General features: G+C 39.5%; 1 protein-coding gene across 2 annotated transcripts in view; it reads left to right on the top strand.

The window, feature by feature from the left end:
• LOC139157478 (uncharacterized) overlaps positions 1-15,930 on the top strand; it is an 85,372-nt gene extending 69,442 nt beyond the window's left edge. For both annotated transcript variants that reach the window (XM_070734278.1, XM_070734279.1), the window contains one exon: positions 13,330-15,930. In XM_070734278.1, the coding sequence (XP_070590379.1) occupies positions 13,330-13,458 (129 nt within the window). In that variant the 3' untranslated portion in view covers positions 13,459-15,930. The remainder of the gene's footprint in view (positions 1-13,329) is intronic.
• Positions 15,931-18,172: the final 2,242 nt, after the last annotated feature.

Below are 18,172 nucleotides of genomic sequence, written 5' to 3'. Positions count from 1 at the left end.
GGAATCAGGGATGAAAACTTCTTACAAGCACACAATTCTTCCTCCTCTTAGAGTTTCACCCACATGTTAATTTTTTATGTGTTGCAATAATGAAAACAAATTTTGTTGTACATATTGGCATAAATTATATATTTTTTCTAAATACAGTAAATTAACAGGTTAAGTTGGAGCAGATAGAAATTCTGTTAATCTCATATTTAATAGCTAGAATATTCTTGTTACCTTGTCAGTAAGCATACCTATATCAAAATACACTTTATAGAAATCCAGACAATTGGAATCCCTTGATGCTTTGCTGCATAAGAGATTTGTATGGCTTAATTCTGCAGTGAACAACAACAGCAACAACAGTAACATTTCTGAAATGTATCTCTGGATAAGAAAAAGTAGACATACTTTTTTTCAAAATTATCTTTGCATGTTCAGAGATCCACAGAGTTTTGGTGCATATTTGATATCAACAACAAATGAAATGCAGCAATAGATACATTTATAAAAATATATATTTATAATGTTGGAGGAAGGGAGATTACATGACAGTTTTTCATATACATTGGGAATAAACTGACAGAAAAGAAATGCCATCCAGTGATCCGGGAGAAAGACATTTTCCTTTACAGAAGTAGTAATTTGTCAGAGTTCTTTTTTTCTTTGTGATGCTTGTGGGAATTTGATTCCTTTTCATTTAATCCCTTTGCTGTATAATACACCCAAGATTCTTATCCTTGACCTCTTCTAGTAAAGCAGTTTTTTTCCAGAGGCAAATGTACTGTGCTGGCATGTGCAGAACTAATGCCTTTCTGAATGGATAATATTGTCTGCTTTGGATTGCTTAGCTTTATGGGATTGCAGTGTTTTGAGCCCATGTAAATTATTGGGTGTTCTATGCATGAGCATCTTCACTCATTGCACATTAGCCATAAGGAAGCCATTCATTCCTTGTGCTGTGGATCCTGGGGTTAGCATCTGATTTGCATTACACATAAAGGCCATAAAGCCTTACAAGCCCATGTACCAGCAGCACCCTTTCAAAGCTTGTTTGGTGGAAGGCTGGTGCTACCACATTTCTATAGCTCAGTGGTAAGGAACACAGGTTTATATCTTCAAATTTCCAGCAAGACTGGAGAAGATCTGTGTCTGAAATTCTGGAGAACTGGAATTTTGCCTTATATTAAATCAGTGTTTTTGTCGTCTTATATTGGCTGACATAAAGAGGCTCAAGTGATATCTGCTTCTTCAGTTAAAGCTAACTACAATCTTCCTTTCTAAAAATATCAAAAAGTGCTTTTGATATTTTTAGAAAGGAAGATTGTAGTTAGCTTTAACTGAAGAAGCAGATATCACTTGAGCCTCTTTATTTATTTTGATTCAAATAGTTTATAGTATGCTGTGCTTCAGTTACCGTGGAACAATATTTAAATAAGGACAGAGGTCTGACTCTGTATAACCTAGATGCTGTTTTCCTAATATGGTTTTGATGAGATATTATGGGAATTCCAAATTGACTTCTGTAAAATTAGCCTGAACTTTAACAAAAATCTACTTTGCCTGCTGTGAAAATGTTTGTAGTTTAAAGAAATACTAGTTCTCCAGCTGAAGTGTTCTATTATGTTGGAATCATAGCTTCAAGAACTGCTGTATTGGCTGAGAATTTAGAAGGTTATAGTCTCAAATTACCTGGAATGACCATGTTGGGACAAATTGGCTATAATCCCATATTTATTATGCTATGGACTTTTAAAACAATATTGCTTCCTCTATGCTATTTCTTCCTCTTTAATAACTTTCTAGATTGAAGTACAGTATATAAAAAATGGAATTCTAAATATTATTTCAACGGAATTGAATTCCTACTACTTCGGCATATTCATGGTTTGTACTTCTATTCTGCAATAAAAGAAATTTGTTCACTAAGTCTTTGAATTGTCATTGACCTCATTCCAGAAGTATCTGAACAATTTATTACATTAGCCCTCTGGCTTAAAGGTATGGCTGTTGTTTCCATTACTTGCCAAGAGCCTAATTTCATTCAGATAGTCTTGAGTTTTCATCCAACCATCATGATTCTCTTGGGAAGTTGTTCGACTTGGCTACAAAAACAGAGAAAGCAGCATTGCACTCTGGATCATACAAGCAAGAGATCATTGGAATAGAAACTCTAGAGATGAAAATAAGAGAAGATACATTCCAGTAGTACACATAAACTGTTCTCTGAGATTGCAAAATCCAGAGAAAATAAGGAAAGTTAATGACCTATTGTCCTTTTTTTCCAGATTAGGGAGAGCAGATAACTATTGAGTCACAATTCTGTTGTTTTATTTATGTAGGGGAATTAGGTATCTATCCATTACTAGCCCAATTTATAAGTAGAACATATTTTAAAATGCCACTGTCTGTTCTGTTGATACAAACATAATTTTTAGTTGTGTTTGAAGTGTTCTTTTTGTATTATATCATAACAAATTCATTTTTCAGTGCAAAGACAGTGGAGATAAATAAAAGTTATGATGATCTTGTCTTGATGTGAGTAAGAACCAAGATCCAGCTAATTTTCTAATATGCCTGGTTATGTGTAACAGAGCATAAAGCCTCTCTTTGTAAAGAGCTTTTCAAAGAAGATTGGCATTGTATAGTTATCCCTTTGTACAGTTGCCAGTGGCCACCTGACAACTTTGTAAATACATTAGCTCTGGGGTTTTTTGCCCTTAATGAGGACATTGGCATGTTTATTTGACCTTTTCACATAATGCTACCCCAGCAACATTGCAACTGCCCTATGAGGGAGCTAAACAAGTATTTATCCTTTCCAATATTGTAAGTTGGAACTTTTAAAGGAGATAGAACGCCAGATATTCTACAATGTGATGGACTTGAGCCATTGCCAGAAGTGAATGCTTAGAAAGTGTCTGGGTGAAGGAAATGTCCTGGAACACAATTACAAATTAGTGAGGGACATAACATCAAATTATATCTGCCAATACAAGCAGAGAGAGATCACATAAAGGGAAGGGAAATTATTGTTCCAGTGGAACATTGCTAGTGCCAATCACACTAGCAGATTCTTATGTAATTATGAAACACTTGCTATTTCCTCAAGCTAATGGTTGAAGTTAAAACAATAATTTGGTAATTAAAAGAATTACAGAAACAATTGTTTTAAAAGCTGCTCTAAAATGCACATGGGAAAATGAAAACTAACTAAATATGACAGCATTAAAATACTTCAATGGTAGTAGCAAGTATCTCCCAAATCTGCAAAAGAAGAATGCAGTATTTGGCCTTGTCATTATTGTCCTCAGGTTCTAAAGCCAAACAACTAAACGAGGAATAAAATAATGGGGCGGGGGAGAGATCGGGGTTGAGGGGACAGAAGAGACTTCTTTGAATAATGAAGTGGTTTAGCAAGTACAGCCAATGGCTTAATCCCCAGCCATGAATGCTAGATTTGGCTTTCATCTACAGCCACAGATCTACAGCTGATTTAAACCAGATGAGGTTTTCTGTCAGCTTATTTTTGCCTGTGGGTGGGCTAAAAAAGTAGCAGGGTGTAAGATCAACATTAGAATGTCAAACTCTGGATTGAGAATGGTCTTATCCACTTGATTTTGAAATCCTTACTGATCTAATACAATTGTTTCCTGCGTATTTATGATATACGTTTTAAAGAGAATGTTAGGTGTTAGGAAGATACCTCTAAAATCATTGGAAATATTATTATTGTTGTTGTTGTTGTTGTTGTTGTTGTTGTTGTTGTTATTATTATTATTATTATTTAGATTTGTATGCCGCCCGTCTCCGTAGACTCGGGGCAGCATACAAATCTTAATGGGGGGTATACAAATTTTAATGGGGGCTGATAAGAAAGAGCCTTTAATTGAGACGGAAGTAGGTTCCTTGTTCCCAAGAATATAGTCTCTTGTGCCTTAGGCACAAATATACTTTTTTCTTAACCTCCAGGTTTCTTAGAATACACACCAGTTGGCTCAGTCAACATTTTCAGTACTTCGGTGTCATTAGAATCCTAATCTCAACCAATTTGAAGGCACCAAGTTGAAAAAGGCTGCACAAAAAGCCTTCATTCAGATTGTTGGCATTGTAAAAATAAAGAAAAGCAAATTGCTGCATTCTTGTGGTATCTTTCATGCTGTAACAAGTTCGTCTGCCCAAGGTTAGAAGCAGAAACAGTGAAGCTTCTGACATACCTGACTATCAGTGATTTGCATTTTATTCTCTGTAGTTTTATGTAATAAGTATTCAGAGTCCTTTGGTCAATGAGAGCTCCAAAATAATGAATGAATACAATAGAAAACAAGTAAGATTCCCTTCATTATATTTCCAATGGCTTGTGTGTTACATGTCTTCCATTTTCCAGGTGGTAAACTATGTCTATCTAGATTGATTTTGATAACTCATCTGCTACTACATGAATCTGCAAAAGAAAATTCATGCTTTGCACTAGGTCCATAAGTGTCAAGCATGTCATAAAGAGAAGAGCAGCAACTGAACTTCAGTGTTAGAATGTTACATTTACACTATTTCCAACAATAACATTACAAGGTAATTTTGGCAACACTAGTTTTTAAAATAACTTCTTATTTGCAACCTACCAAAAGTCTGATAGGGAAACAACCTGATTCTGTGATGGCGAACCTATGGCACGTGTGCCACCTGTGGCACATGGAGCCATATCTGAGCACACGTGAGCCATTGCCTTATGTCAGCTGCAGTGCACATGTGCACAGTGGCCAGTAGATTTTTGGCCATTCAGAGGATGGGGGGAAGGCCATTTTCACCTTCCCCAGGCATCAGGAAATCCTCCGGAGCCTGTGAATGGCAAAAAAAACCCGGAAGTTCATTTCTGAACTTAGAAATATAGAAACATAGAAGTCTGATGGCAGAAAAAGACCTCATGGTCCATCTAGTCTACCCTTATACTATTTTCTGTATTTTATCTTAGGATGGATATATGTTTATCCCAGGCATGTTTAAATTCAACTCAACTTCCAGCAGGCCTGTTGAATCTGTTTTTCACTCTCTCCAGGCTTCAGGAGGCTGTGCTGAAGCCTGGTGAGGGTGAAAAATGGCCCAAAGGCCCAACCAGACATTCATTTCCAAACTTCCAATTTGGCCATTGGGTCTGTTTTTCGCTATCCATAGGCTCCAGAGGTTTTCCTGAAACCCGAGGAAGGCAAAAACAACCTCCTCTCAACCCTCTGGAAAACTGAAAATATGGAATCCATTTTTCACCGTCCACAAGCTCCAGAGGCTTCAGTGAGCCCTGGACGCATATGTGGAGGGGGCAAAATGGTGTGTGTGTGTGTGTTGCATGTGCAGAGAAAGGTCATTTTTTTATGGGTGTGGGTACTCGTCCATGCATGAGCCCTGTTTATTTATTTATTTATTTATTTATTTATTTATTTATTTATTGGATTTGTATGCCGCCCCTCTCCGTGGACTCGGGGCGGCTAACAACAGTGACAAAAAACAGAATGTTGTCACCCAAGCAAAAAAAAAAAGGTTCACCATCACTGACCTAATTGTTCTTCTTCAAAGAGGGTGTACTGGATGGAGAAAGAGGCTTCGAAGTGTGACTTTTAGAGTAAAAACATCCTAAAATTCACCAAGGTTTTAAAAGGACATGATTAAATACTGTTTCTATTTCAGTTATTGTGCTGTTTTTCATCATTCTTTCAAGTTTTATTTTAAATTATTATTATAGTCAGGAAGAAAATCTATTAAAAAGAGAACAAATACCAATCTTTCTATGCTGTATCACATGCAAAGTCATGGAATCAATCATAAACCAATCCATTACCTTCCAACTAGAAACTAACAACCTACTTTCAAACAAGCAATTTGGTTTCAGAAAAAAATTATCCTGCAATCTACGAATACTACATTGCAAAAACATATGGACCTCAAAACTTGACCAGGGCAAAACAATAGACGCAATTTATATAGACTTCTATAAAGCCTTCGACTCAATGGTTCATGATAAACTACTTCTAAAACTGAAATCTTATGGCATCTCTGGACCCCTACATGACTGGATAAATGCATTCCTGTCAAACAGACAAGTAGCCAAAATATGGAGCACCCTATCTAATCCCATTCCTGTTAACTCTTTATATGTTATATAACTTACCTTTGCGATCACATAACAAGTGACTGTGTTCTCTTCGTCAATGATGTAAAATTCTTCAACACCACCGACAACACTGCTACCCTTCAAAAAGACCTTGACTCTGTCAGAATCTGTCAACTCCAAATCTCAACCAACAAATGCTCTGTCCTGCACATTGGCAAAAAGAATCAGAACACCAAATACAAGCTGAATAAACAAAACCTTGCAGATGACACTCACACTGTCAAAGATCTTGGAATACTCGTATCAAATGATCTAAGTGCCAATGTCCGCTGCAACAACATCGCCAAAAAGACTTCAAGAGTTGTTAACCTAATCTTATGTAGCTTCTTCTCCGGTAATATCACACTACTAGCCAGAGCATACAAAACATTTGCTACCTTAGAAAACAACAAAGAATTCTACACTTCAGTCCTGAACGACATACAATTCTCTTCTATTACTACTTCTTGCCAGAACAGACTAGTTACATCTCCGTTTGAGAGGTTTTCCTTTGTCTTTGTGTTGCCAACAGAGGGGAAAAAAGACCGTTCAAAAATAGAGGAGAAGCCTTGTAGGTGATACATGTCCGAGTTTTTGGAGAGGGGCGGCATACAAATCTAATAAATTATTATTATCATTATCATTATCATTATTTTATTAATATTATTATTAATATTATTACTTTTATCCATCTTCTTTTTGAGACATCTCTTGTGACTTGCCTTAAATCTAACTTATGTCTGGGATATGTTAAATGGATGCACTTAAGGAAATATATACTTGAAATATTTCTTTATTTGATATATATTGATATATTTGATATATAGAATACTATACCTTCAAGCCAACTGACAGTGCAACATATTTGAGTATTTTCATCATAACTGGCATGTTGTCCAGTAAGGCATATTTCTGGGAAATCTTGTGTTTACCATTAATACAATCCCATAAAAAAAACTCCTGCCCTGGCTTTGTTCCTGCAATGCTACCAGGCAGGCAGGGATTGCCGCTCCTGCTGCTACCAGTGTGCTGTGCAGGCAGCTTCATGTCTCTGGCGTACGCATGTCTGAGCGAGATTTTGCTTCTGCACATGTGCAGGAAGCAAAGTCTCACAAGGGGATGCGCGCATGTATGCGCAGAAGCAAAAAATCTCCAAAATCCTTCATGTGCATCCCCCATGAGATTTTGCTTCCTGTGCATGCACACTGTGCGCGCACACTGGGGATATGAAGCTGCGCACGCAGCTCAATTTTCACTACAGGTGCAGCGTCCTGATTCGTACTGGTAGCAACTCGCTACTGCTACCAAAGTTGGGTTATATTTACCTTCCCTACCAGTTTGCATTCCTAGAAATGATCCTCTGCACATGCGCAGTAGTTTAAAAAATCTTCTGCGCATGCGTGGAAGCAAAAACAAGATGGTGGAGCCTACGGCGCCACCGAGAGAACTGGCTTGGGGGTGTGGCAAGCCTGGGTCGCTGCTGGATCCAGCAACGCCAAGTTACTAATGGTTCTATAGAACTGGTCCAAACTGGCAGGAACCCACCTCTGAACATTATGCTAGTTGGTTTAAGGTTCTCCTTCTCCCTTTCCTTGATGGATTAGCTCCATTGCTTGCCTGCAGCCAAAAGTTCCAGCTGCTGTTTGTTCACTGATCCTGTTGGTTGGCATTTCTCATTGAAGGAAAGTGCCAAACTCTTTGTCCACTTTCCTTGCCTCCCTCTCAGCAGAGTACTGGCAAGCAGCTTCCTTGCACGGGAAAGGACAAATCTGTCTGATTAATTCTGCCCCTTTAATTCTAAATAAAGGTTGCTATGTTACTCTCCAATTCCGAGGCCTGCCAGAACACACACCATCCATAATGCCACAGCAGGCGGCTGGTGAATGGAGACTTTTTAAAATATGCCTCTCCTGCTGTGTTCTTGCTGTTAGCCAAGCCTTCTGGCTGTGTAGGAGGATGTTGGATATGATTTCATGAAACTGAGCTATAGTTGGTTAATTTCTAGGCTGAGCACTAGTTTCTTTTCTCTTAAGCTGGCACCTTGGCATCAGGAGGGGAGGAAGAGAGATTTGTTTGATTTGCATTTGTCTGCACAGTGTCCTAACTTGTCCTTCCAGAGCCAAAGTATCAACCAAAATGGAGTCGGTATACAAAATCATGATCTTTTTAAGCAGCAAAGCCTTACACAACATCACAAACACAACAATATACTGTATACTAGTAAGGACAGTGGTTTGCAAAAATCCACATATTAAATAGCGTTCTGTACAAAAGTTCTCTTTTTTTTAGAAATACAGTGGTACCTCATCATACGATCTTAATTGGTTCCAGGAGGAGGTTCGTAAGGTGAAAGGTTCGTAAGATGAAACAATATTTCCCATAGGAATCAATGTAAAAGCAAATAATGCGTGCAAATCCTTCAGGAAAATCCCAAACTTTAGAAGGGAGGCGAACAGAGGGCAGGGAGGAGCAGCTAAAGGGGGCGGGTGGAAGAAGCAAGGCTAGGCTAAAGGGTGAGTGGGAAGGAAGAAAGGCATGGGGGGGCGCCCCTCCCTTTTCTTTCTTCAAAAGACACAGTTTCAGTTCCTTTGCAAGCACGTTGTTCTCTGCAAAAAATTTCCTCCCCCAAGCTGCCCCTCCCTCCTCCCTTTTCTTTCTTAAAAAGACACCCTTTCAGTTCCTTCGCAAGCACGTTGTTCCCTGCAAAATTTTTCCTCCCCCAAGCTGCCCCTCCCTCCTCCCTTTTCTTTCTTCAAAGGACAGCCTTTCAGTTCCTTCGCAAGCACGTTGTTCTCTGCAAAAATTTTCCTCCCCCAAGCTGCCCCTCCCTCCTCCCTTTTCTTTCTTCAAAAGACAGCCTTTCAGTTCCTTTGCAAGCACGTTGTTCTCTGCAAAATTTTTCCTCCCCCAAGCTGCCCCTCCCTCCTCCCTTTTTTTTCTTAAAAAGACACCCTTTCAGTTCCTTCGCAAGCATGTTGTTCCCTGCAAAATTTTTCCTCCCCCAAGCTGCCCCTCCCTCCTCCCTTTTCTTTCTTCAAAAGACAGCCTTTCAGTTCCTTTGCAAGCACGTTGTTCTCTGCAAAAATTTTCCTCCCCCAAGCAGCCCCTCCCTTTTCTTTCTTCAAAAAAGGGGGGGAAAAGAAACCCCTTCATCACAGTAGCAGCTGCTTGGGTTCGTAAGGTGAAAATAGTTCGGAAGAAGAGGCAAAAAAATCTTAAACACCGGGTTCGTACCTTGAAAAGTTTGTTAGAAGAGGCGTTCGTAAGATGAGGTACCACTGTATGTAGTTGAAAGAATAGATATGATTTTTCTAAAAACTTTTACAATTACTTTTGCAAATTACAAACCTTAAGGATAGGGAAATAAGAAGGCAACTGCCCAACTGAGATGGAATCTTCATCCTTATTTATTTGCTATCTGAATGAGTCATCTTTGTTAGAAATCCCCTTCATATTAAAATTAGTTTGTGCTATAAATGTTTTTCTTTATAACAGAGGTTTTGTTTGATAGTGCTCAAATCCCTAGGGCTAAAGATAGGGCTAAATAATACTACTTGTCTTACAAAGAGCAGAAAACTCTTTTTATAGCAGAAGTCTCCAGTGTTTTTATATTTGAGGAAGTGTGATGGCTGCCATTGCAGACACACATACATAGAAGAACTGCAGTGCTTTCTTTGACAAGAAATGTTTTTTGAAAGAAATCTGTATAGTCTGCAGGACAGAAGTGAAATGGGGGACATGACCGAAACATTGACCCCCTCAGAGAGAGTCTGCAACTTGGGCGTCCTCCTCGATCCACAGCTCACATTAGAGAAACACCTTTCAGCTGTGGCGAGGGGGGCGTTTGCACAGGTTCGCCTGGTGCACCAGTTGCGGCCCTATCTGGACCGGGACTCACTGCTCACAGTCACTCATGCCCTCATCACCTCGAGGTTCGAGTACTGTAATGCTGTCTACATGGGGCTACCTTTGAAAAGTGTTCGGAAACTTCAGATCGTGCAGAATGCAGCTGCGAGAGCAATCATGGGCTTTCCAAGATATGCCCATGTTACACCAACACTCCGCAGTCTGCATTGGTTGCCGATCAATTTCCGGGCACAATTCAAAGTGTTGGTTATGACCCATAAAGCCCTTCATGGCATCGGACCAGAATACCTCCGGGACCGCCTTCTGCCGCACGAATCCCAGCGACGGGTTAGGTCCCACAGAGTTGGCCTTCTCCGGGTCCCATCGACTAAACAATGTCGTTTGGCGGGACCCAGGAGAAGAGCCTTCTCTGTGGCGGCCCCGACCCTCTGGAACCAGCTCCCCCCGGAGATTAGAACTGCCCCCACCCTCCTTGCCTTACGTAAAGTTCTTAAGACCCATCTTTGCCGTCAGGCATGTGGGAACTGACACATCTCCCCCGGGCCTATACAGTTTATACATGGAATGTTTGTGTGTGTGTTTGCTTTTAATAATGGGGTTTTTAGTGTTTTTTAAAATTATTAGATTTGTTCTTACATTGTTCTTGTTATTGTTGTGAGCCGCCCCGAGTCTGCGGAGAGGGGCGGCATACAAATCTAATTAATAATAATAATAATAATAATAATAATAATAATAATAATAATAATAATAAAAAATACGTTCAAGGGTGAAATAAGGTTCAGGAGAGAAGTGTTTTTAATAGGAAAGTGCATACAAGAACAAGGGGGCACAATCTGAGGTTAGTTGGGGGAAAGATTAGAAGTAACATGAGAAAATATTAGTTTACTGAAAGAGTAGTAGATGCTTGGAACAAACTTCCAGCAGACGTGGTTGATAAATCCACAGTAACTGAATTTAAACTTGCCTGGGATAAACATAAACATCCATCCTAAGATAAAATACAGGAAATAGTATAAGGGCAGACTAAACGGACCAGGAGGTCTTCTTCTGCCGTCAATCTTATTTTTGAATCTATAAACAGCTATGCATAACTCTGTAGACTGATTATATAAAACTACAGAGAATAAAATGAAAAGCGTTGATAGTCAGTTGAGATTGATTGAAACACATAATATGGTTGGGGGTGGTATCTAAATTTTAGGAAGCACCTTTATTAAGCTAGCTATAAGAGATATAAACAAACCAAAAGTTAACTCTTTTGCTGCTGTCAGAAGTTTTGCATGAAATAAAACTGGATAAGAGAATGTCATAATATTGGGCTATTCAGTCTTGACAATTTAGATTTCTCATTGCTTTATTTGATCCTCTGTTCAACAGATTCAGCTTGCTAAAGAATATACAACCAATTACATTTGTGGCTTTTAAAACAGGAAAAAATTTTTAAAATTTCAAAACCCTAATGAGAGAATGGGTAACTTAGTTGTCTATTATGCCACCTTTTGGTGCACTTGTATGTAAAAACATCCAAATTATTAAAAATTTCATTTTTCTCTGAAAATGGGTTTGTAGGTTAACTGGTAGGCAGAATTGCAGACACAGTTTGCAAAGGTGAATCAAAGTAACATAACTGCAAAAGTTTATACATATAAAATATACATATTTGGAAAAAAAACCTTATAGCAAGGATGTCAAATTCAAGGCTCACAGGCTCGATTTGGTCCATGGGGCCGATCTGAAAATAGCAAATAGCAAAGGACCAGCTTGTGGTGTCTCTGCTAGCAAAAATGGGGCGTGGGTGGAGTACACCACCTCAACCGCTTTTGGCCTCCGGAATAGTTCAGGAGGCCTTCCAAAGCCCAAAATGGGGCCTCTGGAGTGGCCCAGGAGGCTTTCCATGCCAAAACTGGGCCTCCAGAATGGTCCAGGAGTCTATCCAGGCCCAAAATGGAGCCTCTGGAATGCTCCAGGAGTCCTTCCAGGCTCAAAATTGGACTTCTGAAGTTATCCAGGAGGCCGTCCAGGCCCAAAATGGGTCCTCTGGAAGGCTCCAGGAGATTGTCCTTGACTCAGAAGGTTATAAAATGGGAGAAAAATTAAATTATTTTACCTTTCAGGCATGCAGGATTCTGATACTAGCCTATGTCAATAATTTATACTTCTAGTCTTCCTATTGACTCAATTCCTTGATCTGGTCTCTTCATCCTTTGATAGAAAGTTGGGGATGGAGGAATAGTTATTTTCTAGTTCTGATTCTTTATTTACCTTCTGGAATAAGTATAAATATATAAATATACTGTGTTCTGTCTGGGTCCCTCCAGAAGCAAACACCAACCCAAAAAGAGAAGCCAGACACACTGGTAAAAATCAAAAGCAGTTTATAAAATTCAAAGCAAACACAGGTAACAGAAAATGTCCTTACAAACAGGAACACGCTGAAACTTCAAAGATGTTTCACGAAGGCTATGAAGTAAAACAGGATTCTTGCTGTCAAAAACAACGCTGGAGATAACAAACATACGCCTCCCCCAAGTCTTCCAGTCTCCTAGGCCACAAGCCAAGATCAGAGACGCCGAGAAGCAAAGCAGGGTCACAGAACTTCCAGTTGATAACGCTCCACATGGCTGAAAGGGCTTGCCTGCCTTTTAAACCCTGCTGAGGAGAACCACACCCAAACCCAGCTGTTGCCAATTCAGTGATGCCAATACCTTTCTAATTGGTCCCGTCTCTGAGCTGCACGTCGCTGTCTCATGTCAATTATAGCCTGTGCTTCCTCATCCAATGAAGCCAGGCTACTGGCTGGGGAGAGCCCCCCCCCCGGGGCTCTCAGGCTGCTCCCCCTCATCCTCTTCCTGACTTTCCTCTCCCCCGTCTGCCTGGTCCTCCCCCTCCTGTTCACTGTCCTCCTCCTCCGGGCCTGGATCCAGCAGAGACGCAGCCGGTCCCTGAGGAGCCTCAGGCTGAATCACAACATACTGAAGGGAATTTTCTAGTATTGTAAAGTGCCTAGTACTATAAAGTACCTAGTATACCCTTTAAACCAAAAATCCACACATAATAAGAACACTTAACTTTCAGTCATGATTTCATCAGTCAGGACTTCATTCATATTACCGTGTATTGAAGGCATATTTTTTGCTTTCCTACTTCTTCAATCTTTTCTAAGATTTTGATTTATTACTAATTTACGGTATTAAGCTTTCGAATTATCTCAATTGTGATGCTGTAATTTAATAAATGGATAAATGATGATCACTTCCCCATGTACTGTCATTCATTCATTCACCCCATGGGCATTGGTAATTACAGTATCTCTTTCTTCTTCTTTCTCTATGCAGCATATCAACGGCAGCCGGCCCTCACCTCACTTTGTGTATGATCCATCAATTTTTGCCTTCCGATCCCTGAGCACCTTGAAGCCTTTGAGCCCAATAGCTCCAGTTGAAGAACCATCATGTGCCTACTGAACGATGTACTCAAAAGTCTCAGGAATCCTCATATCAATCAGCTGCCCCAGGGACATGGAGGGCACATATTTTGAATAGGTACCAGGATCCTTGGTGTCAGAAGATTGGTATCTTGTCTCTTGTCTGTTTTACATGCCATTATAATTTCTGAAGATTGTCAGAAAAGAAATGTATCTGCATTGGGCAAGCTAGGCACCTAAGTTGCAATGCAATTATCAAGATACTATTGATTTACAGAAGGCAGTTTTTTTAAATAAATGGAGTGATCACATTGTCCTTATAACTGATTTTCAGTGGGTGGTAGCACTTAGCCAAACTTGGCTTATTTTAGAAGTTAAGTTGGATAAGTCCTGTATGTAGAACCACCTGGGCAGTACAAAGTTGTTAACCAGATTGGTAAATAGGAAAGAAATTCCAACCACAATAGCAAACCAATTCCATAACATCACCAAGAAAACAGCATGGATGCAGTCGTAGGAGTTGAGCTCAGCTTGAGAGCCTCTTCCCAACATATTATAAATGAGCAACTGCCCATGAAAGGCTGACTTGTAAGCTGCTTTCCTGTTCTTTGCCTAATAGAATTATTCCATCTATGTAGGAATGTTCAATAGACTAGGGTTTATCCAGGAATTGGAAGGGTCTCTGCTTCTAGTATGAATCTGAAATTCTAGAAACATATGTTCTTCATCTCCCAGAGTAGGTAAAACTATTTGGTTTTGTGCCACCAAGTTATAAGGCTAGAGCAAGAAGCTGCGCAGCATCTGAATTGCTTTGAAATTAGTAGAGTATGAAATTAAAGAGAAAGCTGTGTATTTTGTTCAGCACAAAAAGAATTAGAGCTCTACAGAGCAGTAGGATATTCTGTAACTGGATAGATATTTGCAGGTAGAAGAATAAATGAGAAGTTATAATTTGCTTTGGTGTGTCTGGGCATCCTTTATAAAGCCATGTGAATGTCACATGGCGTTCTCTTAACAAAGTTGGAATGAATACTGCAATGATTGGTTTGCACATCCAACACCATGCCTTATACAGCACCCATATTGTATACAACCTCTAGTCATATGAGATGATAACACAGAAGTCAGGAATACGTCTATAAATTGCTTTTGATTCATAGCCCACTGTTTTAGGTGGATGTTATGTCAGACCTACATATGTGGGAGGAAATACTTTACAGGTGTTTGCATCATGATCTGTTGTTTTTTTTAATTTTGAGGGGTTTTTTCCTGGTAGGATTAAATGGGCAAAGCAGAAAAAAGACATCTTTTAATAAGAGTGACTTTACAGAGGCGCCCATGTATTTCAAGCTCAGCTCCTCTCTACACCTTGGTGATAGGTTCTACTTTGCATTGACATCTCATATACCAATTATTTATGTAATTAGTTGGCCGAATTATTCAGGTTTTTGTGCTAATCCAGTGAAGCCTATCGTGTATTCTGAGGTTTAGGAAAGTTATGTTTTAACAATGTACTATATTGTCTTCTCTATATATGTCAAAGACATTTCAGAATCGACTTGTATACTAACCATATGAAGAACAATCCAGAAAGCACTCCTGTGTTATATATATACAGAATATTGGAAACTGTAACTTGACCACTATTTGGAAAGGTTTTCTGCTGTCTTCTGCAATTAAAAATGTAGACTACAGGAGTTGATGATGGATGAAATGGGGGGAAAACAGCCAATAGCTCACAGATTCTTTTTATAATTGGAATTTTAAGGCCAGGAGCTTCCTCCTCAGAATGAATTAACTCAGCTGCTTTTAATCCTAGCTATAAATATGTTGGTTTTATTAAACCTGGTGGCAAAAGCATAAGAATAAAGGAATATGTGAGTCATTTCTTTGCTATACCAGTCTATTTAAGAAGAAATCGGGGATGGAGGAGAACAATCCTTCTTAAACCACTGCCAATTAAATAAGACAAGATGATATTCTTAATTGGTTTATTGAGAACAAGGTCAGATTTGACAATGAACAAAATTGTTTGTTTTTTCAAAGCAATTGTTCTTTTCTTCTACTTGAAGGAGGGGAAGTTCTCTTTTATCTTATAATCCTAAAGATGATTGTTTTTATAGGTCAGTGCACACGTTGAGAATCTATAATCCTAAAGGATTTGGCCTTCCTATAGTAATGATAAGGGCAAACATAATGTGAGTTTGCTGTTTTGGCAGATTAAAGTTGACCTGCAAACCACCAGCACCTGCCATGGTCAGAATAATTTGGAATGTGTTTTCATACATATAAAGCTGCCCTCGTTTGTTCCATAGATACTGCATAATTATTATTTTTTTTTGGGGGGGGGGGGATGTTGCCGACTGATCTAGAAGATATTGTTATGGCACTCTAAGATGAAGTTCTGGAAATGGAGATGACCGCTGATGAAGTGCTTCTCTTTAATACTTTTTGTAACATTTCTCTGTCTTTGGTTTTTAATGAGGAAAAATAAAATTATATTTTAACTGCTGTTATTGTCCCTCCTGCTTCCTTTCCTTTTATTCTGTCTGAATTCTAAGGCCCTAAGGAAATTCAAAACATTTTAATGTTAAAATAGTATAACAGTCTACCTTTGGAGTCAACATTAAAATATTTTTATTCCTCAAGAAGAAAACACGAAGTTACTTAACTGGAATATCTTGTGCAAATCCAGGAAAACTACGTAAGCATGAATTTTGCAACCTTAGCTCAAATAGAAAAAGATTCTTGACCCTTTCACAGTTTAGTTGCACTTTTCCTCGCCACCTTTATATGAACAACAATCTTTGTCTGAGCACCAGCGAAAAATGAACGAGAATTACAACCTAATTGTATTTGTAGTCTTTCAACAAAATCCTGAGATCGCAGTAAGTGAATTTGGCAGTGTCCATATAGCAAGATATTTAGGGGACCTGGTGGAGGCTACTTTGTGGGGAAGAATGTTATAGGGCCATGATAACAAACCTATGGCACACGTACCATGTAAAGTTTCTCTGCGGGCATACAAGAACTCTTCCCAGCTGAGCTCTGCATGTCAACTAAATGTCGTCTAGCGGGACCCAGGGGAAGAGCCTTCTCTGTGGCGGCCCCGACCCTTTGGAACCAACTCCCCCCAGATATCAGAGTTTTCCCCACCCTCCTTGCCTTTCGTAAGCTTCTTAAAACCCACCTCTGTCGTCAGGCATGGGGGAATTGAGACTTTCCCTTCCCCCTAGGCTTATAAAATTTATGCATGGTATGTCTGTATGTATGATTGGTTTCTTAAATTGGGGTTAAGTTAACTTAAATATTAGATTTGTTTACATTGTATTATTATTGTTGTTAGCTGCCCCGAGTCTACGGAGAGGGGCGGCATATAAATCAGATAAATAAATAAATAAATGTACGTGCCAGCTGATTTTCGGGTCTGCAGTGCTGTTGTTTAATCAAAATGCAGTTAAAACACTGTACATAGAGGTAATTCCTAGAGAAGCAGCAAATGCCTCACTGAACAATAAACATGAATAAACATGAATGCTAGAGAGGAATAAAGCTGCATACAAGGGAGACATAACACTTTTAACAGTGTAGGTATGATCAAGAGGGAGCAGGCAGGGAGTGCACTCTTTTTGGTCCCAGGAGGCTTCAGGAAGGCCTGTTAGGCCCAAAATGGGATATGGGGGGAGAGGGTAGTACAAGAGGGTGTTGCAAGTGCATTGTGGATGTGGGCATGTGTGGGCACTGTTGTGCGTGCTGTTGTGCTTTCGGCACGCAAGGACAAAAAGGTTAGCCATTGCTGGTTTAGAACTTCAGAATTTGTGTGGTTATCCCAGAGCTTACTAAATAGAATTGAATGTGATCCAAACTTGGTAGATTCTCATGGTAGGGTGAGCTTTTCCCACTGCCACATAATCATAGGAACTGACTACACAGAAAGGCTTTCAAATTAAAATGGCTTGGCAAGACTGGATACTATCCCTTGAGGGAGAAATGCATATACCTTATTTGACAGCCCAAAACGTGGTATCTATTTCCTATCCTGATTAATCCCTTCTATCTTAAAGAACACTTGGCCTTGGACAAGACATTAGACTGTACACTATGTACACTCACACCCTTCTTGTGCTTGTAAGTGGGTTTAACTATGAAAAATGTACCTTCATATTGAAGCAATCCATAGAAACAATTCAAGAAATATGGGATTGATTTTTACATGTATTTATTGCACCTGAATAAAGTTTTTCAAATTGTTGAACACATAACTTGTACCCTGTTATCTTTCAAAAGCCTCAGTTCAGTTTGCCCCTCTATTTTGATAATTTCCCATTCCTGTGGGCCTATTTTCCACTTAATGCCTGCTATCATTCTAATTTCATACACAAGAAGAGAATGTCTCATCTGCAAACGTCAACAAACCATATTACCTGGAACAGATGAAAGTTTAAGTCAAAGCATCAGAGATCTCCAGATTGCCCGCCTCTACACTAGGAAAGCCTCCTGAACCCTAGGGACAGTCCAATGGGCCGACCAGAAGTTCATTTCCAAAATTCCAGTTGACCCGTTGGGGCATTTTTCACTCTCCCCAGGCTTCAGGAGGCTTTCCTGAACCTTAGACAGAGCAAAAAAGCCAACGGGCCCACTGGACGTCCGGAGGCTCCAGTCAGGCCTGTGCGCATGGGTAGAGGAGCATCATGGGGGGTTGTGTGCATGTGTGTGTGTGGCATTGTATTATGGGTGTGGGCATGTGGATGTAC

This window comes from Erythrolamprus reginae, chromosome 1, assembly GCF_031021105.1.
Source record: "Erythrolamprus reginae isolate rEryReg1 chromosome 1, rEryReg1.hap1, whole genome shotgun sequence".
Lineage (NCBI taxonomy): Eukaryota > Metazoa > Chordata > Lepidosauria > Squamata > Dipsadidae > Erythrolamprus > Erythrolamprus reginae.
This window is presented reverse-complemented; position numbering and strand designations above follow the sequence as displayed.